This window comes from Sander lucioperca, chromosome 12 (genome assembly GCF_008315115.2).
Source record: "Sander lucioperca isolate FBNREF2018 chromosome 12, SLUC_FBN_1.2, whole genome shotgun sequence".
NCBI lineage: Eukaryota > Metazoa > Chordata > Actinopteri > Perciformes > Percidae > Sander > Sander lucioperca.
This window is the reverse complement of record NC_050184.1, coordinates 4,139,786-4,156,963: the sequence shown is the minus strand read 5'-3', so window position 1 is coordinate 4,156,963 and position 17,178 is coordinate 4,139,786. Positions and strand designations below refer to the sequence as shown.

General features: G+C 41.0%; 1 protein-coding gene across 2 annotated transcripts in view; it reads right to left on the bottom strand.

The window, feature by feature from the left end:
• Positions 1–17,178, bottom strand: part of cables2b (Cdk5 and Abl enzyme substrate 2b) — a 44,550-nt gene that overhangs the window by 10,519 nt on the left and 16,853 nt on the right. For both annotated transcript variants that reach the window (XM_036008164.1, XM_036008163.1), the window contains exons 2-5: positions 10,131–10,223; positions 2,805–2,882; positions 628–736; positions 256–424 (exon numbers count right to left, since the gene is read on the bottom strand). In XM_036008164.1, coding sequence (XP_035864057.1) covers positions 256–424; positions 628–736; positions 2,805–2,882; positions 10,131–10,223 — 449 coding nt within the window. The remainder of the gene's footprint in view (positions 1–255; positions 425–627; positions 737–2,804; positions 2,883–10,130; positions 10,224–17,178) is intronic.

Here is a 17,178-nt window from a genome sequence, read left to right as displayed (position 1 = left end):
CTTCTTCCCATCCCTCTCTAATCTCGTCCCTCTTTACCTCTTCCTCCTCTCTTCCTCTCACTGCAGCCACATACACACCCCTATGTCTTTACTTCCTGTATCACTGTTCTCCCTCTTAGTCTAAATGCAGGGACACTATCAACCCTTGATTTGACTTGGTGAAATACTATAATCCAAAGTTTGAGGTTATGGCAAGGTTCACCAATGCTATGAAAAGTTTGTGTGTGTAAGTGTGTGTGTTTGTGTGTGTATTACCCAGGTCCAGTCCCACGGTGCTGTTCAGTCTGCCGGGTGGGCAGCTCCTGCCCGCCATGCTGTGAGCGCTCCTGGACACGGGGATCTGCAGCGTCAGGTCACTGGCCGACGACGGCTTGTGCCTCACCAGGGCGTTAGTGGGGTACAGGAACTGGGCGTACGACACTGACTGAGAGAGAGAGAGAGAGAGAGAGAGAGAGAGAGAGAGAGAGAGAGAGAGAGAGAGAGAGAGAGAGAGAGAGAGGGAGATGACTTAAGTGAGTTAGGATCTGAACACGTGAAATTCTCCCTGATCATTGAAAACAACTACCCGTGTGTGTGTGTGTGTGTGTGTGTGTGTGTGTGTGTGTGTGTGTGTGTGTATGTGTCTACCCTGCCGTAGGTGTCCAGTTGGAAGCCCTCCAGCCCCGGCAGCATCTCCAGGGTGGTGGAGATGTTACCAGACGAATGCCTCCTCCTCGGGTGGTTTAATGTAGGGTCACTGGAGAGAGAGAAAGAGAGGGAGAGAGAGTACTTAAGGTTAAGGTAGTCTATATCAAACGATGTTTCAATTCCGTTCCGCCGGATGTCCGTCACCTTCCTCTTTCTTTGTGCTGGCGTTCTAAACTCCGGTGGATTTCTGAGGACTATGGTTAACTGCTCCTCAGATCTCTGCAGGGTAAACCCAGACAGCTAGCTAGACTATCTGTCCAATCTGAGTTTTCTGTTGCACGACTAAAACGACTTTTGAACGTACACATTCCACCAAAACAAGTTCCTTCTCGAGGCTATTTTGAAGAGGCACCGCGGCTCCGTCCGGCGCTTAGAGCCGCCCAAGATGATTGTGATTGGTTTAAAGAAATGCCAATAAACCAGAGCATGTTTTTCTCCCATCCCAGAATGTTGTTTGGACTAGCCAGACTCCGCAGTGCTGTGGAGGAAGGACTGGCAGCAGCAGGTTTACCAGGAGGAATTTAAATTAACAACAGCTCAGAGAAAAGATTCACAACATGATGAATCTGATTAAGAACACTGCAGCAGTTTGAATTAGTCACAAGTCATTGTTACAGAAACGTGTGATGTAATTGTTGAACAGCTGATAAAACTGAAATCTTCATTATCATTTTAAACTGAGAAATTGATCAATATGACTGAAAAAAACAATATCAATTAGATTTAAATTAAACTTGTAGATGAATCCAACTCATTTTAGTGACCTGTAATTTCCTCTGGCACCACCATCATACCAAAACCTTCTTTGGATGTGGAGAACTCTGCAGCCTCTAGGGGCGGCTACTGGAGCTTTAGATTTCTACTTTAGTTTGAAGAAGACTTATAATTTAACAATATAGTATGTAACAATATATTTAGCAGTCTCTTTCATATTCATTGGCCAAAAAAGGAGACATATGGCACGAGCTGCACCCACAACGATCCGAGATAACTACAGACAGAACTATCTTTTATCATCCTCCCAACGTCTCCCTGCCTGTAGCGTTTTAAGGGGACAGAGAGAGACATGTGGTGTGCGTGGAAGGTCAAACGTCACTTCCCACCGCAGCCGCATGTTCTGCTAAACTTTCACAGTTACAAACCACAGCATCAGCTACCAGATAAAAGTGGAAATGTGATGCCTGAACTCACTTCCTCTGCGGGAGAAAAAACACCAAGAAGAGCAATGTTACTCATGCTGCCTCAGTGTGTGTGTGTGTGTGTGTGTGTGCGTGGATGCGTGTGTGCGCGTGTGTCACAACAGAGAAAGATGGATCAATTTTTATGTGCGTTTATAATAATCTGTGTGCACATAACAGATTATTTTTTCCTTTACTACTGATACTACAGTGTGCATGTGTGGCGTGATGGTAAGCTTGTAAGTGTGTGCGTGCGTGTGTGCATGTTTGTGAACGGGATAGAGAGAACGGGATTAGGAGAAGTTTACAAAACTGTAATAACATCTGTATTTTCAGTTGTGTTTATACAGTATCTGAGTGTGTGCGTGTGTGTGTGTGTGTGTGTTAGAGTCAGAGAGAATAGGAAAACATGATAAGTGTATGTTTTGCTCCATGTTTATCTGTACATTAGTCTATAAAGACTAAGTGTTTATCTGTGGGGAAGTTTGTGTGTGATTATGTCAGAGTGTGTGTGTGTGTGTGTGTGTGTGTGTGTGTGTGTGTGTGTGTGTGTGTGTGTCTTGATAGCAGGTTTATATTTTTTGTCTTCTTCTGACATCACGTGTTTTGCTCCATGTTTATCTGTACATGAGTCTATAAAGACTTATCTGTGGGGAAGGTTTTGTGTGATTATGCCAGTGTGTGTGTGTGTGTCGCATGCTAAAAAGCCCTTAGGTCAAGTCAGGATCTGAGGCACATGGGAAAATCATGTTCTTCTCCATAAGCAACTCCTTTCTCCTTTTTCCATGTCTCCGGGTAGAGGAAATCACATCCTCTACTCTGTCTTCTTTCTGTGGCCAGCCTGCCTTACACTGAGCTGTGTGTGTGTGTGTGTGTGTGTGTGTGTGTGTGTGTGTGTGTGTGTGTGTGTGTGTGTGTGTGTGTGTGTGTGTTGATTACCTAAGGTAGAAGCTTTCTCCGTAGGGCAGAACAGAGAAGGCAGCACACAGAGATCTCTTTGCACAGATCAGCACGATCCTGAAAGACAACCAAACGCACAACATTAGCGGTTGTGTTGCTAAAACATCTGTCCAGTTGACTGTTTCCAGATGAAAAAAAGGAATCTTGGCCACATTGTCGAGGTGGGAATCAAAATCACTGGTGAGCAGCCGCCGTCCTTGTCACACAGTTTACCCGACAAAACACAGAAAACCAACTCCAGAGTAGGGCTGTGCAATTAATGAAAAGTGGCATTAAGTCTCTAACTGACCTAATTTAGTCATATTGATATAGTCGATGAATTCTTTACTTCATACAGGTTGCCGCCGACTTATCAAGTCCAACAAAAAAAACTGATTCTACAGTCCTTTCTGAAGTCAAGGCAGTAAATGATATCAAACTCGGATAGACAATACTGAGAAATTCACTTCATTTTCAGTATAAAGAATTAATAAGAGCTCCTTGTGAGGACAGGTGTATTTAATAACATATCTTTAATTAATTGTTACCTAGGGTGAATGTGACAATTAATGATGATATTGATTTTAGGTGATATTGCCCCACTGGACAAATATACAGACATATATATATATATATATATATAAAATATTAAAGATATAAAGATTACATTAAAATGTTGATTTATAGTTTTATTACATGTGCAATAAACCCACTTAATTAACATACAATCTGTTTATCAGATCATCAGTTGCTGACACAGCCTGTTTTTTGTATTCTATCCTGGTTCTACTTTGTTGCAGTTACTTAATATATTGGCTCTTTATTTTATTATTTCTGTACTGCATGTACAGCATTCACACTTTTATTGCCTTCCTCTTGCGAAAAACAAGCAATAAACTGATTTCATCTTGGTTTAATTTAATTATTAATTTAGTTTTTGTTTCACTTGGTGTTCCAATCTCAACTTTTTGACAGCCAACTCCATCTGTAAAAATCTCCAGTGAACAGATGTGTGTTTGATAATAATGTACTAAAACATTGCAAGACATCTGGCATATGTTCATTAAAGGTCCCATGGCATGAAAAATTCACTTTATGAGGTTTTTTAACATTAATATGCATTCCCCCAGCCTGCCTATGGTCCCCCAGTGGCTAGAAATGGCGATAGGTATAAACCGAGCCCTGGGTATCCTGCTCTGCCTTTGAGAAAATGAAAGCTCAGATGGGCTGATCTGGAATCTTGCTCCTTATGAGCTCATAAGGGGAAAGGTTACCTCCCCTTTCTCTGCTTTACCCGCCCAGAGAATTTGGCCCACCCATGAGAGAGAGACATCATGGCTTTCAAACGAGCAAAGTGGCAGTTGGTCAAGGCCACACCCCCACCCTCCACCTTGCCCTGCCCCCCCTCTCCTCCTCAATAGCTACAGACACAGAAATGGCACATACTAAGGAAAGCTCATTGTGGGACTGGCTCTAGTGGCTGTAATTCTGCACCAAGGCTGAATTTCGGGAAAGAGACTTCAGATACAGTATTAGGGGACCACTAAGGCCTATATAAAAGAGACTTCAGATACAGTATTAGGGGACCACTAAGGTCTATATGAAAGCATCCAAAGAACACCATGTCATGGGACCTTTAAGTAGAAATACAACCAGAGGAAGTGCTGAGCTCCGATATGAAGCTACGAGACCACAACAACAGTCAGGTGGAAAAATAAAACTACCACATTTTAGAACAGAAAATTGAAGTCAAGTTTTTTTCCCCTGAGGGTTCATATCTCTCTTCATCAGGAAATTATATGTAGTGCCCGACTTTTATGGCGTTGTTGAGACCGAGACCAACACCAATTATAGAGGGGAGAGATTCACCATTACAGATATGACGGCAGATACAGTGAATTTTTGAGCTGGAGTGAAATGTGGACTGTGTACCAATTTTGCACCAATATGACTTTGCAAAAGCACTCAGAAAGCTGCTTTCTTAAACCAACATAACGTTATTAAAGAATATTTCATATTATACATATACAATGTATTACATTGTTAACCAATTCTAGAAATGACCACAGAGAAAATGCATAAAATAAATAACTAAACAAACATGTTCAGTGTCAGTCAATTGCCGACCATTTAAATAAAGAATAAATAAGCATCATTGCCTACATTATATGTTCTGTTAAAAGTTTTCATATCGACCTGGACCTTTAGCAGAGATTGCTCAACGACGACGTGTTATACTGTAATGGGGTTTCAATGGAACAGAGTATGGATATATGTGTATTTTTTTTATGACAGCTCCTCTGTCTGGAGTATAAACCCCTGCGCAGCAGAGACTGCACGGCGCTCGCCTGGTTTGTCTCTCAGAAGAAAATGTAAACAGTCAGTATATTTGGCTCAGGCACCAAAGTGACTGGGAGATGATTCGCAGTGTGTCAAAACATAAACACACTCATCTTTGAGTGGATCACGTTTGTGATGAATCATTTTCTCTTATATACTGTACGCACGCACGCACGCACGCACGCACGCACGCACGGTGTCTGATCGGGGCCTTTGACTGTCCTTTAAACGCCGGCAGATTGTGCTGTTTATGTGCTTTAGTAGTCACTTACCTTATCTCAGTTCCCACCAATCCCTGACATCAGACTGAATGATAGTATCTGATCTTTGAAAAGATTCAAACATGCAGCTTACTGTAGTTTGTTTACATCACACTGGGATAAAGTTATAAAAAAAAAGAAGATAGTAGTGAATCTAGGGCTGCACGATACGAGGACAATATGCGATATGCAATAATGTTGTTGAATATTGCGATAACGATATTACTTGCGATAAATACACTTTTTTATTAAAGAGTGACAGTTACATTTTAAAGTTCAGTTTTCTACTGATATTTTCTTTCAACTAACACAAAATATCTCTGAGTGTGTTTCGCGATATGGTTATTTCGCCAGCTGATATCGGGATGACGATAAAAAAGCCCTAATTAATCACAATGCTGCGTTCTTTTTTACAGGCATGACATTAATCAAATCAAGACATTTTTCATGAGGAGTGGAGGATTCATTACACTTTAATCCAAGAATAAATAGAGACAATCTCGTTTTGTGGCTGTAATTGACCCCAGTAGCGCTGGGGTTTAAAGTTTAGTTCTCAAACAAGCTGAATATGTAGTAATCAGTACGAAAATTTTCCTGTGAATACAAATTTGTACACGTCTCTAGAACTGTGTATACTGTGAAAAACTGACTGTCCTCTTCTGCCCCCGGTGCTCCTCTCCTATCCATCCCATGAGACAGATTATGGGTTGGGATTTAACACACACACACACACACACACACACACACACACACACACACACACACACACACACACACACACACACACACACACACACACACACACACACACACACACACACACACACACACACACACACACAGCTTTTTCCCCATGCATGGGAAAGTTAAGAGCAGGAAGTGGCCAGGGACTTCAGTGGAAACGGCAGAGGCATCACAACAGGCCTGGTGGAAACGTGACTCCGCTGGGGATTCTGTGCCCTCGACACATCCATTTATTACCACATATTTCATAACACCGGGGGCTCATTACTCCGTGATCACCTTAAAGAAAAACACCAGACTAATCCTACTGGGAACTTGACCCATGGCCCAGGGGTGGTAGCTACTGAGCTACACAACTGATTACACACAAAGAAAACCAAGGGAAAATAAGTCAAACATCCTTAGACGTTTGAGAAATATTCTGATATCTTTTTTTTAAAGAATTGATGCAGAAAACACGTAAGGGTGAGACAATCCAGCAATGCCCACTAGAGTAACTGTGACCAGTGACTTTTATTTATCTTGGAAGTTTATTATCACACAGAATGTATGCAATGTTTTTTTTTAACCGTAGGCTGTTTTTGTTCAATTCTAACTCCCTTTATTTACAGGCTTATGGCACGGTCACAACCCCAAATGTCTATTTTTGGAATTATTGTTTTTAGGATAAGTTAGGGGGGGGGGTTAGGCTGAAGCGGGGGTGTCGCAGGGGGGATCCTAAAAAAAAACACAACAGCCCACGGCGAACAGATGAGACCAATTCAACTTTTGGAGAGACGCAACCCCACGTCATGTAACTGGCACTCGATCACAGTTGTCAGTGTGTTTCGAGTCCTGTCCAGGAAACAGCAAACATTACTGCCTTTATCGCCGCTACAAGAAAGTTTGAAAACAAGCACTGAACTGCCCAGGAGCTTGTTTAACAGCTGACTGTTTCCTCAGTCTCTCAGTTTCTTTTCTTTCTCTCTTTCTCCGGAAAATTAAGCTGCCTTCAAGAGTGGTCGGGAATGTCGAGATCTATAAACGATCTGACGGAAAACAGTAGCTGTGAAATATGAAGTCTTGTGCTACGTTGGGAGGTTAAAGAACACAACAGGACGTCACACAAATGGGCCATTTAAGCGACACTCCCACCGCTGCACAAAACTGCGGCAAATCACCGGATCGCTTTTAGCTGGCGCCCTTATGTGTCTAAACCGTATCTGAATGGATAGAGCCGTTTTAAGAACCACGTTGATGGGACAATTTGACCCTTAGTTATGTCAAAGTATGTACTAATATTGTAAATGCTGCTATAATGATGTTCTGAATGTTGAGTACAGCCCCTTTAACTTATCTACATTTAGGTGCACCATTAGAGGTTTTGCCACATTAGCTATATTTAAGGATATACAAACAACAATTAACTCATTTTAAATTGAATTGTAATCATTTTCCTATCAACAACAACTTATATCAATAAATTATTTTACCAGTAAATTGACAGTAAATGACAAAAACAACCACTAAATGGAAAAAGGGTATTTTAAAATAACTTTGAATGCACCACGAGGCTGGCGAGGCGAGTTTCAATTAAACCGTCTGTGTTGTTTTTCCGACAACGGCAGCTGCGGACTACGTCTCTGTGTTAGAATCCTCTACAGTGAAATACACTCACACAACTTAACGTTAGCTGTCAGCATTTTAACCGTGTTTAATCCACTTGCTGCCAAGTGTATTATGTTAACTAGCGTTACATGCAGCGATGTTTCGGTTGCCTCCAACGTCCGTTTCAAGGCATCAGAGAGCAGCGCTGGCATTTCAGTAGCTCCGAAATGAGGCGCCGAAATCCACGTTACTATTCGGTCTGGTAGATACCGGTTGTTAAGGCACCGGTGCCGTTTTAGCACCGGGTGTCGGTACCCAACCCTAATTATCTTTATTGGTACTATAATTGCCACTGTTCATCATACCAACTGCTATGATTATTATCATAGCAGTTATCTGTATATCTGTGTAAGTGTCTCGGGCCAGATGTACTAACGCTTTTGCACCCACTTCTGGCGTATTTGTTTTTCGGCAGAAGTGCGCTTTTCCGTGTCATGCATATTCATTCACGGGAGGGTCAAGGAGAGTTTGATTTGATATGGGAGTTTTCCATAAAGAGATGGGAGGGGAAGCGTAAAGTGCGCATAATTATGTATTCCGCGGTATGTACAAAAAACACCTGTGAAAGCGTGCCTCTATTTTGCGGTGAAAATTCTCCACCTCTTAAAAGCAGGTGTAAACCAGCCGCAAGCGGGTTTCCCCGCATTTGCCTCCTGGTGAAATGGCAGCAGTAATCCGAGCATGACGAAGACATAGGCCAAGGAGACGAGCTGAAAAGATTTTTGCCACAAGGATCACACTTTTTCAGTTGAGTGAACACAAAATCATTAAGCGTTACGGATTAAGCAGCCATGCAATATTAAGAAGAAACCAAAGATGACATTGAATCTCCGCCTCAGCGTTCACATTCCATTCCAGCAGTTGTTAAACTCCTCGCTACATTACAAATATTGGCATCAGGATCATTTCAAACAGTCATAGCATCAGCAGTGGGAATATCGCAGTCTGCACTCAGCCGTATCATAGCACCAGTACTAAACGCTTTGCTACAGCGCAATTTACGGTATAATGGGCGGAGAAAGGCGCCGATTACCCGATGAACTGCAGGTTTGGTAAATAGGACGTAAACTGCAGTATCACAGCGTGCGCTTCTGTGGGTAGGCCATGGCACTCATAACGCTACATTCGCAAATGTACGTACATCTGGCCCCCTGTGTTTCTGTATATCTCTATATCTGTATCAGTGTTTCTGTCTAAATTATAGAGAGTGGTCTGGACCTACTCTATCTGTAAAGTGTCCTGAGATAACTCCTGTCGTGATTCGACACTATGAATACAATGTTATTAAATTAGGACCCAGAGTGTGAGGCAGGGATCTGTGGAAGCTGCGGTCTCATCTCTGTGGTGACTTGGTAAATTGGCTGAAGGACAAACAACAGCTCTTAGCTGGATCTATTCTAAAACAATCAGCCCTCAGTCTATTATTATCTGATCGGAGTATGCTTTTGTTCCTCTGACCCACAGGTCTGATTTGTACACCCTGCGAGGAAGGACAAGAATAGAATACAATAGAGGAAGAGCTGTCCACACTGTACCATCCTCCTCCGCTAGAGTAAAGGCTCCACATTTCTGCATGCAAGCCCAGTGTGTAGAGGTTCATGGCTAAACAGACTGAGCCATAATGCAAAAATCTGAGTTATGACCCCTATGACATATAAGCTGGGAACTATATTCTCAGAAAGGCGAAGCATTTCTACTCTCTGCTCGGGGCTTCTCAGGTGCTGCAACATGGCAACATGTTGGTGTTATTTTGTCACTTATTGGGAGCAGTAGGCTAGTTGGAACCGATGGAGAAAATCAAATATCACGATATGTTTGACTAAATACAATGATGTCGACATTGCAGCGATACTGTCGGGTTGACTATTGGTGCTTTCACAAAATATTAACACAATCAGAGTTTTGATAAATAATCATCAGTAATGTGGATACAATGACTGAGTGAGTAAACGTAAATAATAAAACAGCTAGTAAGTGTGGTAAAATGACATCACTTTACTGTAATGCCGCCATTAAAACCAGGAGAAGACAACACGTTTTGGACCGACGGGAGCCGAATGATCAGTCCGACTGCCTTTTCTGTCAACGGTTGGCCGTCGGGTTGGTGTGTCAGAGCCTTAAAGGGGAAATTTGTCTTGCACTCACAAACATGATAAAATACATATAACATAAACAATATATATTAAACAAGTGATAAAATCCACCACTTTGTTACCGTCACAGGATTGGACTTTAAAACCATTTTGATGAAGTATATATTACTGGTCTTACTCCTTAAATATCAAACTGATGTGTGTTGTCTGTAAACCTGTAACTACAGATGAATGTCTCCTACCTGCTGCCTCTCGTGTCGTACTGTTTCATGTTTTTAATGAAGTGGATCTTCTTGGTGTGTCGAGGTCTGGGAGAGCCGGAGAGGTTACGAGTCCTACAGAGATAGAAAGAGACAGGCAGACAACAGGATTAATGAAGAGCATCACTCTCATTTCAGAATATCATGAATTAGGATGCCAGAGGACACATGTGAAGCTGCAAAAATGGATCGATGAATCGATTAGTTGTCAACTATTAAATTACTAATTACTATTTCGGCAATCGATTCCTTCGGTTTGAGAAAACCTCTCTGTTTGCAGCTTGTTAAATGTGAATATTTTCTAGTTTCTTCACTCCTGTGACAGTAAACTGAATATCTTTGAATTGTGGACAAAACAAGACATTTGAGACATTTTTCACCATGTTCTGTCATTTTAGAGACCAAACAGCTAATCCATTCATCAAGGAAATAATCGCAAGATTAAACGATTGTGGCAACAGACACATTTGAGTACAAAAAAAGCATACACACAAAATTAAGCAGAGCATTAACAGAAACATTCCTCGTTCAGAACCTTTCTCATGACAGATGTTACCAAAAGGTTCTTTAACATTAACACACACAAACCTGTTACCTATTGAACAAATGATATGGTGTAATGTTCAAAATAATTACAGAGCAGTATTTTTTAGAGATGTTCCTATACCAGTATCGGCTCCGATACCGTCTAAAAGGCTGGTATCGGTATCGGGAAGTACTGGAGTTTATGCACCGATCCGATACCACGTAATAAAGCCCTAAAGAAAATCTACGTTAAAGTAGTTTATTTATGTTCTTTTTCCATTATAACTGACTGTCAAACTGCATAATAAAAGAAAGTTCTGTGGCATTCATTGTTTGTGTTTGTTCATGTTTCACAAAGAGTTTAACCTGAGCCAGACTGACAACAAAGATAGAAATAATATCACATCCAAACAGGGATAGTAGTATACAGTTGTTCAGGTATCAGAATCGGTATCGGGAAGCAAAAAATGGTATCGGGCCATCTCTATTATTTTTATGCAATTTATTTCTTCATGTGATTAAAAAGAAAATCTTTCTTTGCTTCTAAGCTGTACCAAACACCCACTGATTTGTGACACCAAAGCTGAGGCTATGTGTGTGTGTGTGTGTGTGTGTGTGTGTGTGTGTGTGTGGGTCTGTTGAAGGTCAGATTATGAGCCCGGTTGTGTCGATGTGTCGACCTTGTGGATTTAGACAACAGCAGTGAAAGCAGGCCAAGAAGCTGAGCTCAGTGACATCACAGCAGTTACATAACATAACAACACCAACAGAGAGAGAGCGAGAGAGAGAGAGAGAGAGAGAGAGAGAGAGAGAGAGAGACACACACACACACACACACACACCTCTTCAGCACATATGCAAACATACACTAACACCACACACACATTTATCATATACTGTAAACAGCAAACAACCTCCACAAAACATTTTTTTCTTCATTTTTTGTATGTTTTTTCTTTCAATAATCAAAACAAGAATGGCGTTACTTTGTTACCACCAGGCAAGAAGCTGTGCACCATTCCCTGGGATGTGTGAAGTACAGCATGACAACACATATAGTTCTAAACAGAACAATTTAAATCCACACACACCAAAAGCAGATTGGAACCCAAACCGTCTGCTAAGAAACGGTTCTGTCACACACACGCACGCACGCACGCACAGCATCTGTTACTGTTTTTAATGGCTGACCTGGTGATTCCACACCACACATGGAAGGTAGTGAAGCAGATGTTTGAGGGAGCTGTGTGTGTGTGTGTGTGTGTGTGTGTGTGTGTGTGTGTGTGTGTGTGTGTGTGTGTGTGTGTGTGTGTGTGTGTATGAGACTCAGTAGTGACATCTGAGTAGATAGATGAGTCTCCTCATTCAGTCACATTGACTTAACAGGAAGTTCTGCCGTCTGCTGGTCCTTTAACATTCCACCCTGAAACGACAATAAACACAATTCTCGCTGACAGAATTATTTCTCCGATTCACGGCTTTGTCCTAGGCGCTCCCTCTCTTCAGTCACTCTCTAGCTCGCCTCGACCGTACGTTCTTGCAGGCGCACGTTGAGCCCCCGTTTGTAACAGAAAATAAAATGGATTATGGATCATTTTATTGTAGCTGACTTTACAAGCTGACTTTTCTATTGGCTGTTGAAACCGGTGACGTCTCTTATGTCCTAAAACCAGCCTCTGGAGACTCGACCAGCTGAGTCGCAGCCACAACATCAGCTGGTTTGAATCGAGGTGAGACGGGCCAGTTCAGACCGCTGAAACTTTTCTCTGCAACGTTGTAAAACGGTTTTGTGTCGTCGAGAATCTTTGGTCTGAACTGGGATTTAACCGCATACACGTGATCATTGGTAAAACCACTCTGCACTGGCCATTTCCCCAGCCGTCTGAAGCATCATCATGTAAACAACTGGTTTGTGTCCCTCTGGAGAGTGACGGCTTCTTTCTGGAGACACCATTTTGCTCTGACATTGCCATCAAGGGTTTACTTTTAATTCGAACAATGTGGCAAGTCACCATTGCACTGATCGTTTCATCAATCAACTGAAAAACTCATGCTCTTGTTTTCCTAAACACACAGAGCAACAATAATCCTGATTCTGTGAGTCATTGTCAGTGCTGGGGGAAATATGAAAGATTGAATTAGATGTGCTGATGGAAACTGTTAAATTAAAGCACTACATTCAGATCTGGTGATGAACACCACAAAGATGATGTCAACGGTGTCACAGTATTGGAATCTAGATTTTGAACTGTTCCAGTGAAGATGTGGATCAGTCAGCCTCCCCAGTCTCAGCTGTCACCTCTGCAGTATTATTAAACCAAAGAGTCTATTTTGAATGATTCTATCTTTAGTATCTACTGTAACCACGGTCACATGATGGAATCTTCTCAGCCTTCAAATTTCCAATGGGAACCAGCATTCCGGAATGTTGTGGAATGTTCCCATTGTGTGGGAATAGAAAGAGCCCATTGGGCAATACCCCTGGCAGTTTATGATAGTGGTGGTGATCATTATGATGATAGTGGCTGATGTTTAACATAATAAAGACAAATAGGGCGACACAGGTCAACACAGGGACCCATTTAGGGTCCAATTTTTAAATCGTTATCACAGCCAACACAGTGGTCTCTGCTGCAGTGCCTTTGAGCAGGACATTGGTGCAACCTGACCCTCTATATGACATCCTTAATGCGTTTCATCTCAGTTTGTGCAACCATGCTAACATTAGCAAGTAGTAACAAGTAGGGCTGGTTGTTGTTTCTCTACAGAGAAATTTTTATTAAGCAAACGTAGCCTTCCGTCGCACATAAACAAAGCAGCCACACGACACCTTTGCCAACATTAAATAGCCTCATGTTGGCAAAATTATCATTTTATCCAGTATGGGTGTCACGATTCTCCAAATCCACGTTTCGATTAGACTTTAGATTTTGAGGTAACGATTCTTTTCAGCAGTGACTGCAATGCCACAATAAGAGCCACTCGATGGAAGAAGGGTACTTTGAGTTTCTCAAAGTTTAACAAAGTGCAATTGAATGCTCCATTAGTTTAACGAGGTGCACAGGAACACATGAAGGAATCACGAATCCTGCTTTTGATTTTGATAGTTGAATTGAAAGCTCATTTCAAATCGAGTTTCAAAATCGTGAAACCCCTATAAAATTAGGAACTATATGATAAAAGAATAAGTAAACAACACTACAAATCCAACAAGACATCCAATGCCGACTTTAGGTGCTTGTACCAAACCCAGCCCCACTCCCGAGGTTACATAGCTGAATAATGACCAGTGTCTGCAGTAATCAGTAGTTAACTCATCTCATGATTGGCAGCTATACATAATAATTAGGACTTAACAACATGTTTGGATGGAACACGAACAAACACCCACACACAGTTACGATGATAAAGTTCTGCAACAGTGACTGACATTTACCAGGATAGGTTTCTGATGCTTCAAATGCTAAACTGCCACAATAAACATAGCTGTCATCTTTAATTTATTTTCTCAGCTTGGGATGCTTCTGTTGGGAAAACGCTGTTGTCATAAGCATCAACAATATCTGGATAAAAGTGTGATAGCTGGCGCCAGTGCTCTCCCAGTCTTTCTAAATCTGTCCCAGTATCTGAGCTGTGGATCTGCAACCTCATTACAAAAAAGTCTGACCAGCGGCACATTTCCATGAGAACCAGTCGGCAACATGTTATTGGGATGTTGTGGAAAGTTTCTGTTTTGTGGGAACGGAAAAATCCAGTCTGCCGTGCTGTAGAGTATGATGATGATGATGATGAGAACCTACTTTTAGACTTGGAAGGATTTTCTAAATATGTGACATTATTCTGTAAATATCTTCATCTCTGTTCTATGAACTAAAAAGGCCAACGAGCCAAGACAAAAACAGCTACGTTTTTCTACGTTGCAATCACATTAGGTTTGGATGATGCCCCTTCTCCACAAAAGCTCAGTGTTTAAGCAGGTAGGAGCTTCAGACTTTCTGAAATTATTTCTGTTGCTATCTAACAACAAATGCAAGAGTGAATTAATACATGAATATTTAAATATAGTAAACAGCCGGTTATACAGCTGAAACTGACTATTGAGTTTATCATTATCTGATCAGTACAAAATACTGACAACAAATTTGATTAATTAAAATAATAAAAAAAAAAAACATTTTCAAACTAAATACCTTTTTTTGATATCTCATTTTTTGTCATAAAAAACAATAACCATAGTTAATATACAAAAATATGATATATATTATACTGAAATGGGCCATACTGCATAATGAGTACTTTTACTTTTAGTTCTTTGTGTATATTGTGATGCTAATACTTGTGTACTTACCTAAAATTTTGAATGCAGGACTTTCTACACTTTGGTATTGCTACTTTAACTGAAGTAAACAATCTGAATAGTTCTTCACCACTGATTAATAGTACTTGATTAAAATATTAAAGAGTATCTGCTATAAGTTTCAGAATAGAATGTTGCAGGGATGACGTACTTCTGTAGGCCGAACCAAAAGTTAGCATCGCCCAGGCTGCCTCGACAAAAAACAAATGGGATTTTTCCATTGGCTTTTGGATTATTGCGTAAAATAAACTCTGAGGCAAACAAAAGTGTATGACAACTACATGTTTTGTTCAGCGAGATAATCTTCACAAATGAACACCACTTTCATTGTTTTTTTAAGCATAAATGCAATCGCTGTAAGTAAAAAGCTAACATTAAGCCAAAATCAAACCACACCACGGTCGCATGACTATGTCACCACCACAAGCTTCCAAACACTTCCAACAGATTTTTGCGTGTTCGCCATGACGACGTTTGTATTCTCATTTAGTCACTTGTTAGCAACCCCCCTTTTTTAAGACACAAACAAGCTTGAAAATTCACAAGTGGCGTATTTACTGGCATAGGACAAAAAGTGAAAATCTATAAAAAAAATAACTTGTGTTAACCCATTCAAAAAACCCATTGCCTTCAAGACGAGGGAACCGGAAGTGCAAAAATGCAAACTCATTTGCGGGTTTTCGGACTCATCCCTGCAGCACTGTTGGCAGTGAGATGTGATTCAGACAGACATGACCTTCCAGCACTGACAGCAGCTCCAGTAAATCACAGAGGAAAGCGAGACTCTGCAGGTCAGGGCCAAGAACCAGCTGCAGGCCTGCATGGTTTTAGGGGATTGCAATGATGGATTTTTCTAGGACCCAGTCATGTTATTCAGTTTGAGTCGTAAACAACATCAGAGTCACACTAATGATAGCTGCTGTTGTTTCAGCTTCAAATAAACCAGTGCAAACACACTGTCAGAACTGTCAGAATGCTTAAAATAGTATAAAAACATTTATTGGACCTTTCTTTTTAGTCTTACTTTTTCGGCCTGTTCTCTCTGTTTTTTTTACTACCTGTTCCTTTTTTTCCCCCCACTCTTCACTTGCTGCATTGTCTGTCTCTGGCTATATTTCTTCCTCCCATCATTATGATCGGTACCACAGTTTTTGAAACAGCCCAACTTCACATTTCTTCAACACTTCAACCACACACTTTTTAAATGACATTAAAGTGTAATTCTGCACATACACACAGCAATGATATTAAAATCAATGACTTGTTTTATAGTGAAATAAATCACTCACATGACCTGATTTAACTGTTCGTTGATTTGAACATTAACATGTTTTTCAGTTGGACTTTTGACATTGAAATTGGAGTCGGCTACCTTGCCGTTTCAGCAGTTCCACAGACCAATTATTCACATGGCTGCAGTCAAGAGCCGTTGTGAACTGTAGGGAGCTTGTTCTGGTATAACTGGAGTAGTATTTTTGATGTTGTGGCTACTGAGACTGCTGGAACAGCTTACTTTCAGTTGATAGAAGAATTGCAGAAAGTGGTGCTGCATTTCTCTCTTTTTGTCAAGACTGTTGATGGCACTGGCCGGTCAACACATCCGTACAGTGTGAGCACAAAAGTCGCAAGTTCTGGCTGTACAGAAAGGATGATTAAAATGTGTAGTGTGTTAAAAAAAAAAAAAAAACGCACACAAGATTGATTAAAACTTCTGCTTCAGCTTCAAAGGGTTCCACATATAGGGTTTTAGGGAAGTGCTGGATGATTGCAGAGCTTACAGAGCTGTAATCCAATGATGAGGATAGAGTTCATACAAAGTACACACACACACACACACACACACACACACACACACACACACCTTTGATTATAATCCTAATGTGACATTACCTGGGTAAGGTGTTTATGTGACAGACCAGATTAATTAATTACATCTGGTTATAATGGAAGTTATTTGAGTGCATGTAAACACGCTTTATGAATATGAAGTACTGTCTTTTACTTCTTCTTATAAATAATAATGAGGTGAATTTTCGAGCCGAGGAAGTGTCCCTTCATCAGCCTGTTGGGGACTTCAAATGTTCACAGAGAACTGGATGTGTGAAGACTGTGTGTGTGTGTGTGTGTGTGTGTGTGTGTGTGTGTGTG